General features: G+C 41.6%; 1 protein-coding gene and 1 long non-coding RNA gene across 11 annotated transcripts in view; one reads left to right on the top strand and one right to left on the bottom strand.

Annotated features, from left to right (window-relative positions):
• Positions 1 to 235: 235 nt before the first annotated feature.
• Positions 236 to 19,445, bottom strand: part of LOC126986872 (tetraspanin-17-like) — a 28,644-nt gene continuing 9,434 nt past the window's right edge. For 2 of the 4 annotated variants that reach the window (XM_050843338.1, XM_050843339.1), the window contains 9 exons: positions 15,842 to 15,962; positions 14,996 to 15,069; positions 14,206 to 14,280; positions 13,956 to 14,054; positions 12,360 to 12,488; positions 10,979 to 11,029; positions 9,418 to 9,534; positions 8,375 to 8,488; positions 236 to 4,735 (listed from right to left, as the gene is read on the bottom strand). In XM_050843338.1, coding sequence (XP_050699295.1) covers positions 4,667 to 4,735; positions 8,375 to 8,488; positions 9,418 to 9,534; positions 10,979 to 11,029; positions 12,360 to 12,488; positions 13,956 to 14,054; positions 14,206 to 14,280; positions 14,996 to 15,069; positions 15,842 to 15,962 — 849 coding nt within the window. In that variant the 3' untranslated portion in view covers positions 236 to 4,666. The remainder of the gene's footprint in view (positions 4,736 to 8,374; positions 8,489 to 9,417; positions 9,535 to 10,978; positions 11,030 to 12,359; positions 12,489 to 13,955; positions 14,055 to 14,205; positions 14,281 to 14,995; positions 15,070 to 15,841; positions 15,963 to 19,445) is intronic. The other 2 variants (XM_050843341.1, XM_050843342.1) reach the window with 2 other exon arrangements.
• LOC126986873 (uncharacterized) lies at positions 4,744 to 6,602 on the top strand. Of its 7 annotated transcripts, none has more exons than XR_007740008.1 (5): positions 4,744 to 5,459; positions 5,550 to 5,642; positions 6,084 to 6,162; positions 6,280 to 6,465; positions 6,520 to 6,596. It is a non-coding gene; the product is annotated as an uncharacterized LOC126986873 (long non-coding RNA). The 7 variants fall into 7 exon arrangements; XR_007740012.1 differs by having other exon boundaries at positions 4,744 to 5,507; positions 5,598 to 5,642; XR_007740007.1 differs by having other exon boundaries at positions 4,744 to 5,507; positions 5,567 to 5,642.

Below are 19,445 nucleotides of genomic sequence, written 5' to 3'. Positions count from 1 at the left end.
CAGGATGGAAAGGTCTAGAAAACATTGCATTCCCATGAATTTTTTCAACATGCATCATATTCCACTGTCCATCTCCAAGAGCCTTCCTTTACCTGTTATTAGCACGTCTTCAAAATTACAAAAATACAGGACTACATACTGGCTTAATTTTTCTTAATGGTCTGTTGCATATTTTGGAGTTTAATTATTTCACCTCTACACACACGTAATTTAGGAATACAGTGAAAACCCTTAATACAAAGATGTATAATCATTTATTTGTTAAAGTTCGGGGGAGAAGCGAGATTACACTTCAGTATAGCAAGCGGACACCAATAAGGGAAAATAAAATGGCTACCTTCTCCCTCACTCACCATTGTGCAAACTGCCCCATCTGCCATCACAGAATGACTCCCAAGGTTGGTTTAAAAAAATTTGTCTGACCTTATGTAACCTGTTAGTTATCTGCCATTTGAGTTTGCATGTAAACATCACATGTAACAGAATTTGGAAATGTAAATAACCCAATCCAGTGACTCATTAAGTATGGTTAACGGCATGAACTAATGAACACAAACAAGGATGTCATGGATTAACAAAGAAAATGTCTCCACTTGTGTTGAATTGCATTCCACTTGGCAATTCTGTGAATCTAATTTTAAGCAATGGTTATTTGATAATTCTGGAAGGATTACAGGCATTCATCTGTTAAAAACACACAATTGTGTAACAACTCCAAGCTCTGAAAACAGGGCATCTGCTTTAACTGCATTCTTTGACGCTACAATCACTGGGTTCTAGTTAATGGGGTTACAAAAATTGCCTCGGCTGAGGAGATTAAAAATTTCAAAGGCTAGGCAACTAAGACTGCCTAGCCAAGGTAGGGTTACAAGAGAATATTATTTCTTGTCATGAAACTACTGTGACAAGTATGGACCAGTGACCCTCGTAACACAAGCCAAGCACTGCCATCACAGAGCCACTCAGCCCCCTCTACCTATGGTGCTCTTGGCTGTGTATTTTCCACACTTGACCACGTGATCAAAACAGTTATATGAAAATTCCTATTGATTACTACACTTTTACTAGACATTAACCGTGATTCACCTACAAGAAATAATGTCAGTTATTCAGGTTACAGGTAAAGATATGCATTTGGTGGTCCGGCAGTAGAAAATGCCAACTTCATGGCAAATTATTGAATAGATGACATTTACTGCTGGTTTTAAAATAAACTACTATTGTATTGAATAGTTGAAATAGTAGTAGTAGTAGTAGTAGTAGTAGTAGCAGTAGAGTGTGTGTGTGTGTGTGTGTGTGTGTGTGTGTGTGTGTGTGTGTGTGTGTGTGTGAAGCATGCACAAATGCAAATATGTTTTAAGAACTATCATGCCCTAAGGTTATGATTCAAAAGATCCACATGATAAACTTCAAATAAGGTTTCAGTCATCCCATTTGTTTTCAAAACCCCTTGGTTAACGTGATTTTGTGCACGAGCAACAACTTAGCTCTTAATTGTACAAGTAATACACATCCAAATAAAAATTAAATGTGATTATCACAAAGTAATGAAATGAAGGGTGAAAAACTTTGACCTCCGTCTTTGTGTCTTGACATTCTGGGTGGGCTATTGTAGTGGTACTCAACTTCTCTAATGTGCCAATACCTTTGGGATTACTCTATTACTGAAATCACCTGCACCCTTCCCTATAGCACCATCAGTCCTACTAGTGTCTGGAAAGTTGCTTCCCAGTTTTAAATCTCAAAACAATCCTATTATGAGATGCTTGTATAAAACTTAAAATCCACAATTTGGAACATGGCAGGTCAATGAAAATAAACATATACACGGATGCATGAAGGCTACTGCATTATTGTGATAGAGTTTGAGATTCCCGGCTTACAGTTCAGGTATGGGATGAAGGTGACTGGAGAGTGAAGGAGCTACAAGGTCTGTGAGGCAGGTGGTCCTCCCTCCCAGGGGTGGTAGTGGTGGGTGTCCTACTTGGGGCTCACCTCTGGATGTGCCCCTCTTCTCAAGGCTACTAAAAACATCATTTACTGCTACAATATACAGACGAATGTATATATTATAACTATATGAAAACTTGAGTACGTTTCCCTAACACATTATCGTGATACAAAGCTATAGTAAGAGTAATGACAATGGAGAGACAGATCCCTCTCCCCGGTATAAAAACTTCAATATAAAGCTCTCATTGTAGGATGTCTGCCCTTAGTACAACTACTAATATACAAAACACTTCATATCTACAATGAGAAACTAAGGGCTACAACACCTACTACAACTAAATATATTAAACAGATTTTTGGTATTGCATTAATAATAGACTGCAAATCTTGTAAATCAACACCAAAAGCCAGAGTACTAATCTATTTATAATTTTTCAAGTATTACCAGTCATAAAACTTAAACCCTTTCCAAGAATTTTGTTACATGCAAGCCAAATAAAACCATGGCTGGGGACTAGCAGCAAAACTATCGACTATTACCAGCATGAAGAAGTGCAGGCTCTCCTCCCATCCATGTCTCCTGGCTGGCAAGATAATGGCTTCTCAGCAGGGGTACTATCCTACACGGCAGCAAGCTAACACAACCACTTCATGTGTGGAATGTAGTTTACACAACACAAACAACACCTGCCAATCCAGTCGTGAATATTTTCAAAGCAGGTTTTTGGAATTCAAAAGAATCCACACTTGGCAATACAATGGTAAGGTGAAATTGTAGTAGGAGCAAATATGGCAACTCAAGAACCCTTACCCAAGTTCATGTTTTTGGCCTCAAAACACCTGGGCTCCCTTCTACCAATAAACATGAAAGACTGGTTTACTGGACAATGGTAACAGCTGCACCAGCTTGTAAGAAGATACACAAGTTCATGATACAAAACATACAATGCAACACACAGTTCCACATAACTCACTACAAACCATAAATATACAAAAGGCCTACATTTGTCACACACATTACCAACATTTGAGTCTTATATAAAACTTATTTAATGAACTTTGTCATGTCAAGAAAATGGCTGTCACAGCAGTATTCTTTAAATGACCATCACTTTATGCGTTAACACCTGAGATCATGAGACTATATGATCTCAAAATTCTGGAACTTGATCAGTCTTTGTCTATCTTTTATTTGCACTAGCAATACCTGGTGAATTACTGTGATTCTCCTCATACACTTAAACCAAAAACTTTACCAGCTTTAAACCTTCCTGAATCCTACACAAGTTCAATATAGCCTCATAATGAGTGAAATATCGTTCAAGTTCCTTCCTCTACTTGCAAATGACTACTTCAGAAGCGCATTTCCAGTTTTTTCCTAGATCATAAACGGCTGCACTCCAGAAGGTTATCCTTGCCGTGACATCACATTGAAGGTGGATATTCAGATATGCCTGTCATTTGTTACACAAAGATTGACAAAAATACTGGCAAGTCAATACATCAAAGGTAATATCAGTTCCTGCTGCGGTATATAGCTCCTGTTGTCAGGCTATGAGATCAGCGGCAATGAGCATTAGTATGTGTTTTCTAAGAGCCACATTTTCCTAGTTATTGTGGCTTTTGAAAGTTTTATCAAACTAGCTCTATTGCATCTCTTGAGCCCTGCCTTCCTCTCCATCCCTCACCCTTTACGCTGGCTACTAGAGGGAAGGGGAGGAGGAGGCAGAGACTCAACACACTCCAGGGGTTCACCTCCTCCAAGGTTCTCACCAAATCAGATTATTAATAATGCCATTCAAATATTTGGATTCCACAGTCATAGAGTCAAAGATAGGTCAAGCTGATGAGACTGGACAAATAGACAAGAAAATGCCTGACTGATGCTGTCCACAGTGAGACATAACCCTAACGAATCAACAAAAATTAAAATAATGTCCATGGTAAACAGAGAGCTACAACAACATAAACACTAATTAATGTCATAACTACTGAATCAGATATCTATCTAATGCAGAAAGTATTTGTACATGACTGATCATCATGTCAGGTCAAATTAGGATAAACTGACATGATAGTGAGCATTTCAATAAGAAACTGGCATGCTGAAAAGCTGCCATAACACAATTACAGTTCATCAAACTTAAATGAGCTGACTGCATCAAGGATTCAACACCTTGATGTACAGTAAGCTGACGAGGCATCAACAACTATAACACACTAATAAATCATATACACAAGCAATAAAACCTTGAAGAGACGGACCACTCACACCAGACTACCTATATTAAATTACACACATATCGGTACAGAAACAAAATGCCTTGCAATCTCTCGTGTGACCCTATGGCATGTTTTTACAGGACACTTTCATTCAAGATACAGAAGCACTGCACTCATTCACTCTCACGTTGTCTGGCTGAGTGTGGTCTTCTCCAATGCCTACTGAACATCAGTCCCCTGAATCCATTAGAACAAGGCTTTACCGTGCATTAAAAACAGTGAATCAATCTAATGACAACCTGACTGAGATTCTGCTTAAGACAAAAAACTAAAGAAAACTCAACAAAGTAGTCTCACAGCATAGTCCTACTTTACTCTTTGACAACTCTTAGCTTTGATTGGTGAGGTACAGTGGAGGGTGCGCATGGCGGTGCTGGTGCCCCCTGGGGTGTGGGCCGGCTGATCACTACACCGCAGCAGGAGCTAAACGTCAGTTCCACTTGGCCTTCTGAGCGTAGATGTCGGCGCGCAGGTTCTGAGCAAAGCAGATGCCCAGGATCTGCAACGAGTCAAGCAGACAGTAGCAAGGTAAGATGTTATGACCATGAAAAGTTAAGCACTTAAGCCTAAGGAGTAATGGAAAATAAGTGATCTAAGGCAACAGACACCACTTAGTGGACTGTTATGTACAAATTGTTAGTTTAGTGTAATGGGGAGGAAATCCAGTCCACAAATTTCTAGTGAATCTGTATGAGTACAATGAACTAGAAAAAATCCATGTTATTCTAGGTATATAAAAGTGATAATAATGTAATACTTGATGACCGAGGAAAGTAGTAAGAAAAAAATAATTTGTGTATGTGGCCTTGAGCTGCCTCCTTTACAGTAAAAACCAACAATAATGAATAAATAAAAATAATCGTATATACAAACACTAAGATCTTGCCAGTAATGTCGCATTAGTGCATGAAAAATTCCCCTGATAGTGAAAATGATATTTACTTAACATTGAAATACATGTATACCTAAGTGGTTGATTGGTGCCTCCGTCCCAGGATTTTCATAATTTTTTTTTAATTTGAATCCCTCCTATTAATAAGGTGTTTCTCTTTTCCTGAAATATGTTACTTTACACACAACCACACCCCCAACACACTGCTACACACCAACAGTCTTCCACATCCCACCACACTCAGCTAGCAGCAGGGTACGGGTGTCCATATATGTGCTTAATAGCAAAACAGTGGTGTGGTGGTGTGCATAGCAGTGGGAGTATTGTGTAAGTGTGTGTTGGAGCAAGGTGGGGGTGTGGAGGTGTGTGTGGGAGCAAGGTGGGGCTGTGGTGTGTGTGGGAGCAAGGTGGGGGTGTGGAGGTGTGTGTGGGAGCAAGGTGGGGGTGTGGAGGTGTGTGTGGGAGCAAGGTGGGGGTGTGGAGGTGTGTGTGGGAGCAAGGTGGGGGTGTGGAGGTGTGTGGGGAGCAAGGTGGGAGGTGTGTGTGGGAGCAAGGTGGGGTGTGGAGGTGTGGGGTGTGTGGGAGCAAGGTGGGGGTGTGGTGGTGTGTGGGTGAGGTAGGTTGGGCTGTGGTGTGTGTGGGAGCAAGGTGGGGCTGTGGAGGTGTGTGTGGGAGCAAGGTGGGGCTGTGGTGTGTGTGGGAGCAAGGTGGGGCTGTGGAGGTGTGTGTGGGAGCAAGGTGGGGCTGTGGTGTGTGTGGTAGCAACGTGCGGGTGTGGAGGTGTGTGGGAGCAAGGTGGGGCTGTGGTGTGTGTGGGAGCAAGGTGGGGGCTGTGGTGTGTGTGGGCGCAAGCTGGGGCTGTGGAGGTGTGTGTGGGAGCAAGGTGGGGCTGTGGTGTGTGTGGGAGCAAGGTGGGGGTGTGGAGGGGGAGCAAGGTGGGGAGCAAGGTGTGGAGGTGTGTGTGGGAGCAAGGTGGGGGTGTGGAGGTGTGTGTGGGAGCAAGGTGGGGGTGTGGAGGTGTGTGTGGGAGCAAGGTGTGGGTGTGTGTGGGAGCAAGGTGGGTGTGTGGAGGTGTGTGTGGGAGCACGGTGGGGTGTGGAGGTGTGTGTGGGGCAAGGTGGGGTGTGTGGAGGGAGGTGTGTGGGAGCAAGGTGGGGGTGTGGAGGTGTGTGTGGGAGCAAGGTGGGGGTGTGGAGGTGTGTGTGGGAGCAAGGTGGGGGTGTGGAGGTGTGTGTGGGAGCAAGGTGGGGGTGTGGAGGTGTGTGTGGGAGCAAGGTGGGGGTGTGGAGGTGTGTGTGGGAGCAAGGTGGGGGTGTGGAGGTGTGTGTGGGAGCAAGGTGGGGGTGTGTGTGGGAGCAAGGTGGGGGTGTGGAGGTGTGTGTGGGAGCAAGGTGGGGGTGTGGAGGTGTGTGTGGGAGCAAGGTGGGGGTGTGGAGGTGTGTGTGGGAGCAAGGTGGGGGTGTGGAGGTGTGTGTGGGGAGCAAGGTGGGGGTGTGGTGTGGGAATGGGAGCAAGTATAAGTGAATCCGCTGAACTGTCATTTTTAGGGCCGCAAGGTTGTGGACACCTGCCACTTGTCAGGTGTCGTCAGGTCAGGCTCCCCCTTAATGGGCTCGGCCAGGCTGCTCTCACCCGTGTATCCCTCATCTCCCGGCCCTAAAATTGACAGTTCGGCGGCTTCACCTCAATGAATGGGATTAGCGGGCCGTGTCGACTCCACCAATTCTATGGGTATGGGTGTAGTGGTGAAATATGTTCTGTGCCAGTCTCTGAATCCATAATTTTTTATTAATTTTTATCAGCTAATGAGGAGTGACAGACAGTCCCTCCCTTTAGGCTCTCCACAGGCAGCCAGTCTCACTTCCATACTTGGGGCGTAAACAACCCAATGTCCTTCCTGAAACCTGCTCCCCTGATCCATCTGTCACTATGATACTTTTGTATTAAAATAATGTCGCCTCTGAGAAATTACAAAAAACGTGTATAAAAAGTAAGAAGAAAAAAGTTTATATAAGTGAGTAATGGATCTCCAAGCTGTGGAGCCGCTTAGCGCCCTTTTCCTGTCTCATGATGATGGTTACCTAAAGGATTCTCTCGCACTATTCTCTTCTCTGATTTTACCAGCGAGTCATATGTCCTGCATCTGGTAGTGATGATATCAAATGGCTTTGAATAATTTTTATAGGTGAGTGCCAGCCATGTTTGTTTATCCGCTGCCTCTGCAGTGATGGGTTTGTTATCAATTGCATTACATTAGTGCAGATTTTTTAGTTTATCAATATTTGTGTTTTTACAATCAGTACCTTCATTAACCCGGTAGCAGTGATGGGCCAAATTTGTGGCTTTACCGTGTACCAGCGACAGGCCAAATTTTTGCATTGATATAAACCCCCAAAAGAGAGGATACATAAACTGATCACAAATGCGCTGATATATATTATGAAATGGTTTGCATGAGTGATGATTTTTTCTCATTAATTCGCTTTGAGGGGCCTTTAGGAAACATAATCCCTGCGGCTACTGGGTTAAAGTTAAGGAACTTACATTTCGTCTCACAAGTGTAATATACTGTAGCCTGAGCAGGGCAGGGCAGGGCACAATGGTTTGGGAATAACAACCTCTGTCAGCCAGGCAACTCAGTACCTTGCGCCTCTAGACACATAATGTATCCAACCCACTGCCGGCCCAATTAGTTCAGATACATAAATGGTTACTGTATTAAAAGGAAGTGTTCCTTGAAGATAATACAATATGAAATGCTTTCATAACAGTCCTTGGCTGATTCACTGACACAACTTTCAAGTCCTACATCTACCTTCCATCTGATTCTACACAAAAATGAGGGTTAAGGAATGTATAGAATTTAAAATAAATGCTTTGCTTAAAATTAAATATTACTCATCAGAATTCAGGTGTAACTGATCTACATTTTTCATACATATTTTTACATGTAATGTGATGCTGAAATTTAATTTTAAGATTAAGATCAAAATAAGTGTAGGATTCTGAATAAATTTTCATTTAACATTTTTAATTCTTTTGAATTTTGGCATCATAGCTTTTATTTCAAATATTATGAATTATATATACTTGAGAACTTCAAATTATAAGCTACTAAAAATCACCTGAAACAACAAAGTAGTAAAACACCTGTGGTTTTACATCCTCCTCTAGGCAGTCAACAAGCAATTACCTAACTTGATGCTGGGGAAGCCCCGGCCCGCTGCCCGGGACCCCGGCACTCACCTGGAGGAAGGCAACGCCCACGGCCACCCCTGCCACAAAGAGTAGGTTTCGCTCTAGCCACTCTTCGCCCGCTTGTAAGCAGCCTTTATCGTAAATATGTGATGAATCCAGCCGCTGTGGCAGAAGGGGTGCACAAGTCACAACACAGCAATCAATGCCCTCTAGCACTACTCTGGGCCCTCTCATGCAGGTTAGCTACATTTAGGGTGTGGAAGCAGCATGTATGCTAGAGATGTTTGGTGTTATGACAAGACAGAGGGCGTAGGATGCTGCCTGACAACCATACATTCTCTGCATCACATGTGGATGGAGCTTTGAGTTGAATGATGGATGGTCAACATGCCATGCCAATACACCAATACAAACATGGGTAAACCATATTAAAGATTATGTAGCAGACTCCACTACACTTGGATATACTGGATTTTACTGCTTTTCTGATTTTTGTCTTTTGAAATTATAAATACAGGATTATCTTTAGTAAAATTTTCACAAAACATCCACCTCAGGCTATGGCCAGGCAGATGAACTACTTTTGCCAAGCAGCCTTTTCCTAGCTTGTCTAGTGTGAGGCTAACTACTAAAAAATCAACATACAAAGTGCGGGTTACTGAATACAGACAGCACGTGGCTCCATAACACAGCATGCTTCAGTGTGTGCACAGAGTGGTTCATCAATACCTCCGTGCTAACCTGTGCAACATTGGGAAAAAAGAGTATTCATGCACACTACCATTATCTTGACAGTGAACACCATGCATGCTCCACCCTCACCCCTCCATGGAGGTGGTAACTTTTCCACAGGCAATCCCCTCCACAGACAGGGAGTAAAAATCTTTCATCACCTGTAACAAAACACCATAATGCTAAGGTACATCCGCTACCATGTGCATCTAAAACCATGAAAACCAACGTGCAACCGAGCAGGCATTCAGGACAATCATGCAGAGCTAAGGTTATGAGAGACTGCATGGGCAGCCATTCTGAGTAGAAGGGAGAGTAAGGATTAGTTGTCAGCACCACCACCAATGCTGCCAGCCTACCTGCAGCACAGCCACCCCCACTGCCACTCCTGCAACAGGCACCAGGTTTCTTTCTATCCAGTCTTCCCCTGCCCGAAGACACCCTCGGTCGTATATAACCAGCGAGCTGTCACCATGCTGTGAACAATCCCCACAAGTCCCATCACCTCTTGTACTCCACACATGTTACAAATGGATTATATAATGTACAAGCAAATCCAGCAAATATTAATGCCAAAAACTGTACCTCAGTGTAGGGAAACAAGTAAAGGGAGAGGTCAGTGATGTGTGTGCAGGAGTAAGGGGAAACAAAAGGCTTGGTGAGTACCCTTGGTGTGAGTCTGTGTGACGTTCATGTGTTATCCATCCCAGTAATGTCCCTCACCGCTAAGTTAACACCATGATACAGAACCAAATGAAGTAGAGTGATGCTTTAACCTGGTAGCAGCAGGGAACATGTTTCTTAATGGTCCCTCCAAGCGAGAAAAATGAGAAAAAATCACCCCTTACACGAACCATTTCATGATATATATCAAAACATTTGTGATCAGATTATGTATCATCTATTTTGGGAGGTTTATATCATGGCACAAATTTGGCCCGTCACTGCTCCACGGTACAGCCACAAATTTGGCCCGTCGCTGCTACCGGGTTAATACTCAGCCTTTATCTAACCCTTTCTACTATTCATTCATTGACATTACGTGCCAGCAAATATGAGAGAACTTACTTATAATGCAAAGACATTTTACAGGTTAATCATCAACCCCTATGATACTTTAAACAGTATTTAAAGGTACACATTAACACTTCATTGCAGCAGTTCTATGATGTCATGAGAGCAAATGGCCTAATAAGAAGCCGTATATCGTAAACATAATATTCATGGAACCAAAAGTACATTTTTTTAAATATTTTAGCGTAAGGTGACAATTATAAGAAAGTGTCAGGCAAATAAATCTTACATTTCCATATCAATGTTCTGGCAGAAAAATCCACTAACCATTTTATTGTTTGTTATATTTTATGCTGGCCAAGAACACCCAAAGTCAGCTACAATGTTTGTGCCTTAATGCATCAGTGAATGAATGAATACCCATCTATCTATCTATAGATAAATAGACATAGATTTTTTCACTCAAAGATTTGTATATAGTGGAGGGGAGGTATTTGTGTAGAAAGGTTAGAGCTGAGAAGAAGGTGTTAGGAGGTCTGTGTCAGCTCTGTCTGCTGCACCATAACCAAGCAAATCTAAACCAAATAACACTACAAAGCTGGCACAAAATATACATCACTAAAAGCCATTCTATCAAATTAAAATTCACTAATATCCTTCTAACTCTAATGTTTGTCAACTGAGGAATATAAATGGCTCAAGAAGAAAATAAAGCAATGTTAAATGAACATTTTCTTATAAAAAAATTGTTGTATTTATGACTGATATCTTTTTAAGTGTGAGTTTAAATTATGCACAACAAAAATGCAATCTGACAAAAAAATAAAATGAAGGTATAAAAACTTTAGCAAAACACTGACTCAAGCTCAAAATATTGGCTCAACTAAAAAGCAATCCCATACTTACATAGTCGGTTTTTCTGACGTCATAACCACACTGTTTGTTCTTGATGATTTCCTGTTGGGAATGAAGGAGTAAAAATCTTGCTTATTGCAACACTGGCTGAAACTCATCTAGTTTTACATACAGCCAACTGTGACATCATAGCTGTGGGAGGTTCAAGGAGCCAAATAATAAGTGTGAAGTGTACCCTTGGTAACAATTCTATTTATAAATCTTTATACAGTACAAGAGCTGAGTTTGGGGCACATTTTCCACACATGATGTTCATCTATTTAGCACAAATCAAATTAGGAGCATATTAGAACAAAAACATTCATTGTGGCAGTGAGGCAAATCAGTTATGCAAAAGACTGAAAAACAAGTATTGAAGATGCAAAATGAACACAATAACATGTGGAGTGACACCAACACGACTGTGACAGGTGAGACAGCCTCCCTCCCAGCCACTGATTGGCTGCCTCAGCTCCTGGATGACTGAGTGCCTGCTGACTCCTCACTAGCTTAGGGCAGGAGCAATGTGCTGCTCATTGGCTCTAATGAACAGTGACTAAGTTTCTCCTGGACCCTGACTGCTTGAAGGCAAGGGTAACATGGTGTTGATTGACTGCATTGGATAAGTGGAATTCTATTAAAATTAAAGCAACCGTACAGATCCAAGCAGACTGAGAAACTGATAATGGAAGATGAGCTATTTCTGGGAAAATGTCAAAACATGCCCATCTTTAGGCCAATGATTTTGCCCACCAGCCCCATCCTTTAGGGGTTACATGTAAGCAGACCTATTCATGTTCAATAATCAGAGAACAAGAGCATTATAGTTAACAAAACCATGAATTAAATATTTTGTTAATTATGGTGGAATTGGAAGCGTTAAGGACTATGGACAGTCATAATGGTTGGCAACTCTCTGGTATAGTGTCAACTACAGAGTATTGTGTAGCAGCTTCTCTTCCTCAGAGAATCCATGTTTCAACAATCCCTCATTTTTTTATGTCCATAATGGAGTTTGCTAACTTTTCACATGTATGTATGGATATAAATATATACCTTCACAAAGAAGTGTTTCTCTTCAGTCCCAAATCAATAAATCAAATTGAAATAACACCTCAATTTAGCACAAAATCAATATAAAACTGATTCCTTTCATACCTATCTCATTTGAAATCAAGGGTCACCTGTATTATGTAAATCTTGTAACAGAATTATCTACTGAGACAGCCAAGACAGTAAACACACAAGTACATTAAATTAATAGTAATCCTGCATTTTAGATTACAAACAGATAGATAATATGGAAGTTCTACACACAATAATCACCTCTCAAAAGTATTTCAGATATATCAACAGATGGATAAACATTCCTTTGAAGCAGCCATTCACTCACATTTGCTTTCTGTTTGCAGCATGAGAACGGGACTCCACAGGCCTCCCGGGACCCCACTACCTCTGATGAGCAGTTGAAATACACATTGCGGTCCCAGTCCTTGGGGCCCTCAATTCCACAGCACTCCAGCTGCACAGAACAGGAGAAAATTACTGGTCAAATAATACAATGGTTAATGCTTCACCAAGTGTTATGAGGAGGATTGGTACAGGTGAGGGTCAGGCTGAAGAATTACTAAACTTGTGTTCTGGCATCAACATATGTTTTTTTCCTTCTCAGAATCTCATGCCAAGCTATCGTTACTTCACTATTTAAAATACTGACATGATTGCAGTGGGAGACTGTATCTTCAAGAATCCCAATCTCACTTTCAATAACTATGTAGACTAGAAAATAAGCAAAATATTGTTAAAGTGAAACAATGAACCTTACAAAATAATAAGTCTTGTATAGGAAAGCAAACAAACACATGGAATAACGGTCATAAACTGTATGTTTCACTTACTGTCAAGGAAGTAACATTCTTTAGTGCTAATGAGGCATAAAGGATGAAAATGTTTTAATGACTATTGAGAATAATAAATGGACTTTGGCAGGTCATATCATACATAGTATAATGGATGACAGATGGTCAGCAAAAGTATCAGAATGGCAACCCAGAAATTGTAGAAGACAGGGCAGACAAAAGGCCTGAGCCCGTATTCTTGACATATCGGCACTTCAGTTCACCTGTTTGAAAAGCCTCTCGTAGAAGTTACTGGGATCTTCATGGACTGTTTTGTGACCCCAGTGATAGTGTTACATGACTTCTGCACCCTGAATTTGAAAATCAACCATGAATAACTAGTTAATTTTCTCTGTGGCCTCAGGAAATAGCCATAATGGGAGCCTGATACATTTAAGAATATGGACCCAGGAGAGATGCAATAAGAGCATTTGCTGGAGTTGGATGAAGCACACTAACATCACATAGAGAGAGATGGAAAAGCTTGGGAATGGCTACTCTCCAGCAGTGAACTATAGTCTGTTCACTTAAGTCCAACCCAAGCTGACAACACAAACCTAAGAGTATTTGCAAGCTGAGTGCTGATTGGCTACTGCTATGGCTTCAAGTTTTCTTTAACCTCTGTTTGTGTTCAGTATCTCACGCAACACTTTCTGCTAATCTGCACTGTGCTTACGAACACGCTTAGGTTTATGTTGTCAGCTTGGGTCAGACTTAACCCGGTAGCAGTGACGGCCAAATCTGAGGCTTTACCGTGTAGCAATGACGGGCCAAATTTGTGCCATGATATAAATCCCCCAATATAGATGATACATAATCTGATCACAAATGCTTTTATATATATTATGAAATGGTTTGAGTGAGGGGTGATTTTTTCTCATTTTTCTCGCTTGGAGGGACCATTAAGAAACATGATCCCCGCTGCTACTGGGTTAAGTGAACAGACTATAGTAATTGCTGAAGATGATGATGATGCTAAGAAAAGTGTCAATACTACACAAGAGGTTTCATTACCAGCCAGACAACTAGGGTATGCAACAGTCACCATGCACAAATCAACCAAGTAAGGATGTGCTGTCTCGCCAACTCACCCATTTCTCCTGTATCCAGTCAATGAGGTTTTGTTGGTCTGGGTCGTCCCGGTAGTGCACTATGAAAGCCTGGAACCCACTGGTGGCCTGTGACTTGATCTGTAAGGGATGGCTCTCTTAGATAAGGCTCTGTATTCAAACTGCTCATTTACTGTTAATTTTTTTATGAACAGAAGTATTGGCTATAAAACAGTTCCATGTGAAAAACTCAAGTTACAAATAAATACTTCCCCCAAACAAATTCACTCACCCAGTCCTTGAAGATGAAGCCAAGGATGCCGGCTGTCATCTCCAGCAGCAGAAGGATGGCAAGGAAGATGGCATACTGTGGGAGGCAAGGATGGAGGACATCAACACACTGATTCACACTCTCTCTCTCTCTCTCTCTCTCTCTCTCTCTCTCTCAGCTTCAATAACTCCACACATATAGTAGTTAGACAGAATACACACTTAAATAACTAGTTTATATTTGGAGTGGACACAACAGGAGAAGCTGCACGAGTAAATTTTCAACATGGAAACACTAACTAATATCCTGTTTTTTTTTTTTATATTCTTTTTTAACGTTTTTGGCCTATTGCACCGGTAGGCTTCTTCCCGGTGGGGCCTGATGGTCGGTCCACGGCTGCTTCCTGGTGGGGCCTGATGGTCGTGGTCCAAGGCTTCCCGGTGAGGGCTGATGGGTCGTCAAGCTTTTCCCAGTGGGGGGTCCTGATGGTCGGCCCAGCCCGTTCTGGCGCAGGCGAGTGTTTATAGTGGCGCCATCTTGCATTGGTTCATGCTGCCCTCCCGGAGCTCATCTTTAATCCTAGAATCTAGAGTCCAGGTTGATAGGTGGTCTTCTGGACAGCATGTAGGTAGTTTTAAGCCACTCGGCGGTGGCTGAAAAATCCCAGCTTGGTGGCACCGGTCGGGGATTGAACTCGCGTCCTCCTGAACACGGGGCGGTCTCGCTATCCGTTCAGCCACCGCCTCCCCGCTCGAGATCCATTGCTTGTGTGTCTAAATTAGAGGCAATGAAGGCTGGCAGCTATACTCACACAGGCAAGCAGGCAGGTGTTCTCCCTCAGGGCTCCCACGCAGCCAGTGAAGCCGATGGTGAAGGTGATCAGGCCTGTTGAGTAAGGGACTGGTTAGGGTGTATGGTCACGGTGCTGTGATTGCTATGGTCTTATGTCACCAGAGTAAGGGAGGGTGCTCAGAACAGACAAACGTGACAACACCAGAGCAAGGAAATTGATCACAACGAGTACCTCCCACCTCGGCAAAATTAGTTAAGTGAAATAAGAATGAAGCATTAATGAGTTTACTGACAATTCTATTTTTTTTTTTAACGTTTACGCCTATAGCGCCAGTAGGCTTGCTTGAGGGGCCTGGATGGTGTTTGGCCCCAGCCCGTCATAGCGCAGGCAAGTGTTTATAGTGGCGCCATATTCTCTCAATGAATATTTTAGTGTTTTCAAAGTTTGTGATAATTTTAGGGGTGGTACAGAGCCACTGAATACGAGAGTCTGGCCAATTTCATCACAGGCACCACATTGCTACCAAAAGAGATGAGTGAAATTCTAATTGATGATGATACGATGGTGCTATTTTGTGCCCTAAGTGCTTCTCTGTGATCCTGACAAAACCTAGAGTCCACACACACACACACATACATACACATTACATACACACAGCTCTTTTCCTGTATTTCACAACTAGGTAAATACACACACACACACACACACACACACACACACACACACACACAAAAAAAAAAAAAAAGTATCAGTATCAATTGGAATTTCATGTGGCTCATTAGGTAACAATGTGGCAGCTCTCATCAAAATAGCTAACCTCTCCTATTCTACGGTTCTGGGGTCGTGTATTGCTTGTCAGCGTACCTGTGACAATGAGGACAAATGCCGGGTCAAGGGCGATGTTGGTGAGGCGGCTCAGGTTGTTGAATGTGTCCTTCTCGGTCCAGGCCCAAACACCGATGGCCAAGATGCTCAGCCCCATCAACTGAAAGGGTAAGAGATGTGGGTTGGTACCAGCATTGCCAAATTATTGTACTCATCATATTTTCGTAGTTTCTGACAGATAACTCTAGCAAAAAATAACTAAAACCATCAATACTTAAGTTTTAATGCTAACTTTAATTTTCTATCGTTATTTGTGTGGTTACGACAGTCTTGAAGCCTAAAAATGATAAATGCAATATTCAGTGTACGACAATTTGGCAACGCTGATTGGTACCCTTAGATACTTCTGCCACTCACATGTACTATTCCCAAAGGCCAAAAAGGAGATCAATCGCATTCTAATGAGTGTTATTTTAGGTTGCTGGTGCAGAAGAAGGGTCAGACTACCATTAGAATCATAAAACTACCCCTGGAAATGCCAAAATCTCCTACGAAAGCCCTGTCAAATATGTGTGCCTGGGCGCCAGAATGTTTAAGAACACGACCCATGGACTCTTTGTACTGGCTGACTGGACGGGGGTTGAGAGGGTGAAGAAGAAACAAAGATGGGGTGACTGGCAGATTAGACGGGGTGTAAGAGGCTGAAACAAATATGGGGTTACTATTAGAATGGAGGGAGTTAGAGAGAATTAGGACAGATGAACACATACCATGTGATCAGACCCACTGGTGGGTCAGGTGGTTTATTTCCCTGTGGCGGCCGGACTCACCGGTGGTCATTTTGATGCTAATTACTATCCTCCTAATTATCTAATATAGGATGCACATATTAATATTTTTTTTGTATTAATGATTCTCTTTCTATGGATAAGGCATTAAAGAAAAATAACACTGGGTTACCCCAAAAAGTTTGTAAGTTGTCGAAGTTTTTTCAACTGATTGAGGACAAATTTGCACCGCTGAATCCGAAAATGACACCTGCTTCTCACAATCAGGTCAGGTTTTTGTGCTAAGTCGATTTTTTAAAAATCCGATATTATAACTAAATCGATTACATTTTCATCTGAAATAGGTTGTTAAGATAAAAAGAAATTGTTTTCTAACACAATTAATTAATCAAATTTTACAAAAATTGATAAGAGTACATTGAATAGTAGACATTGATAAAGGTAAGTACATGTAAATTGGATATTAGGTCATCCTTGTTCAAAATTCAGGGCATGAACTTTCGTTTCTTCGAACTCCTAGAATGCTCAGCGGTAGGGATGTCTCTCTTCAGAGCCACCAGTAATCAGCATCATGACTGCATCCCAGCGTCCCTGATACCTGGTCTCCATCTCTTTCATGTCCTGATGGAATCTCTCCCCCTGCTCGTTGCTCATTGATCCCAGATTCTCAGGAAGCCGGTCCATATGTCATATGTGAGAATGCGTAATGCATTTTGATGCTCATGTTGCATCCGAGATTTATGAAAGCAGTCAGCATATTGGTGACAAGTTCTGCATAGTTCCTGGCCTTCTTGTTGCCAATAAAGTTCTTCACGACAAGAACAAAAGCCTTCCACGCTTCCAGTTCCACTTCGTTCATTGAGTTTTCAAACTCTGGATCTCTGATGATCTGACGGAGTTGAGGACCGTCAAAGATGCCAGCTTCCAACTTCTCCTCCATGGTCAATCCTGGAAAAGTGTGGCACAAGTAAGTGAAGCAGCCACCATCCTTGTCCAGAGCTTTGGTGAACTGTTTGATCAAGCTGAGCTTGATGTACAGCGCTGAGAAGAGTAGCCTGTCTCTGTCCACCAGAGGGTTGTTTATGACGTTCCTTGCTCTGCAATGCACCAATTCCTCCTGTACAGGCCAGTCCTTCTTCGTGTAATGCTGAGCTTTGTCCCTACTATCCCACATGCACAGAAAGCACAGGTACTTGGTGAACCCAGACTGTTGTCCCAACAAAATACAAAAAATACCAGTTAGTCATATATTGGTGCATTTTCAGAATTCGTTTATTTAAAGAAATAAGAAAGAATTTTGCCTCATATAAATAGAAAATACCCGTACGAAAAAAAAAAAAACCGTAAAAAAACCCATCATGTGGCGATAGATAAAAAAAGTTGACCTGATTGAGCAAAACCAATGTGATTCTTGGATTCAGCATGGGTGTATTTAGGACCCTGAAACAATGGGGGCTCAGCCCAGCCCAAAATGCTGTGTGGTTGGAGGTGAGAGAAGTGCGGAATTTTTAGGGTGATTCTGAGACCTTTCTCACATACATTAGGGCCAATTTATGTGTTATTGTATTTAGCAGTAACACTGAAAATATGGCAAGTGTGTTACAATAAAACTTCCAAGGTCATTATCAAACTATGGCAAAGCATAAACACATTCAAACACTTAAGAGTGATGTATCCTGCATGTAAATGTATTGTACAGACAACTACAAATTAAATTTTATTCTTTCAGGTCCCTTTACTGCAGAGAACAAGGCACTAAAAACTGAGGAAAAGCAATTGGCCGTTTTTACAATGTACTATAGTAAAATAAGGAACATCTGAGTAAGTGAACATCAAGTAATTATCCAGAAACTACGATTTTTCACAAATTTATCTATTTTTTTATTAAACTTATTCTGTTACTAAGGAGATTGAAAACTACAACTCAGCACTCTTACACTTAACTTTTTTGTTTTTTGCCTGGGAAAAAATTGTCCGTGTCTGAAAATTAGACCGCCAACATGTTCAATATAATACCCTTTATATTCAATAGAAATATTAGGCAATTTACTTTGTAAATAATATTAATATTGATGGTAGCCACAGCTTAAGTCTGAAGAAAAAATAACTGTTTACCCTCCAGCAGCAACGGAATGATCGATTTATTTTTTTGCTCTACTCACCTAAAAAAAACAAAAAAAAAAAAAAACACAACTTTGAGCCTTTAGCCGTGTAATAGACGTATTAATTATCCCGTTGTCCTAGCCTAGGTAATCATATCACGACAGTAAATAAGGTAGCCAGTCAGGTTTCATCTCATGCAGTCTACTACTCTATTACTACATTTTATAAACTTAGATGCTGGTTTTTACTCCTGCCATGTCATCAGTTCCTGTGGCTGCAAGTTTATTTAATACAGGGTTAAAGACGTATAAAAAGCTTCTATTACTGTTATGCCTTTGACTTCTTTTTTATATTAGCGAAGTTCGATCTTGCGACTGGCGAGTGTCCGTGAATACGTGACAGGAACGTGAACTGGACGGGAACAAACCGTATGATCTCCATATGAGATCTATGAAATCTAATTTCTAGTACTTACAGCTTAACAAGAATCAATGTTTTTTATTGGCCTGGCTGCGGGTTTTCTTAAAAACTCATTCCAATCCGGGGCTATTCATAAAACATTCGGGGCAATGGCCCCGAAAGCCCAGGCCTAACTACGTCACTGGGATTCAGCACATCAAAATTGTCCTAAATCAGCTAAAAATACTTAGACGATAAATTTGTTGTTGGCAAGTGTAATCAGTAAAAAGAATATTGTTTATTGACCATTAAACCATTTCAGTTTTACCTTGAATTGAGACTATTATGAAATA

This window comes from Eriocheir sinensis, chromosome 63 (genome assembly GCF_024679095.1).
Source record: "Eriocheir sinensis breed Jianghai 21 chromosome 63, ASM2467909v1, whole genome shotgun sequence".
Taxonomy (NCBI): domain Eukaryota; kingdom Metazoa; phylum Arthropoda; class Malacostraca; order Decapoda; family Varunidae; genus Eriocheir; species Eriocheir sinensis.
This window is presented reverse-complemented; position numbering and strand designations above follow the sequence as displayed.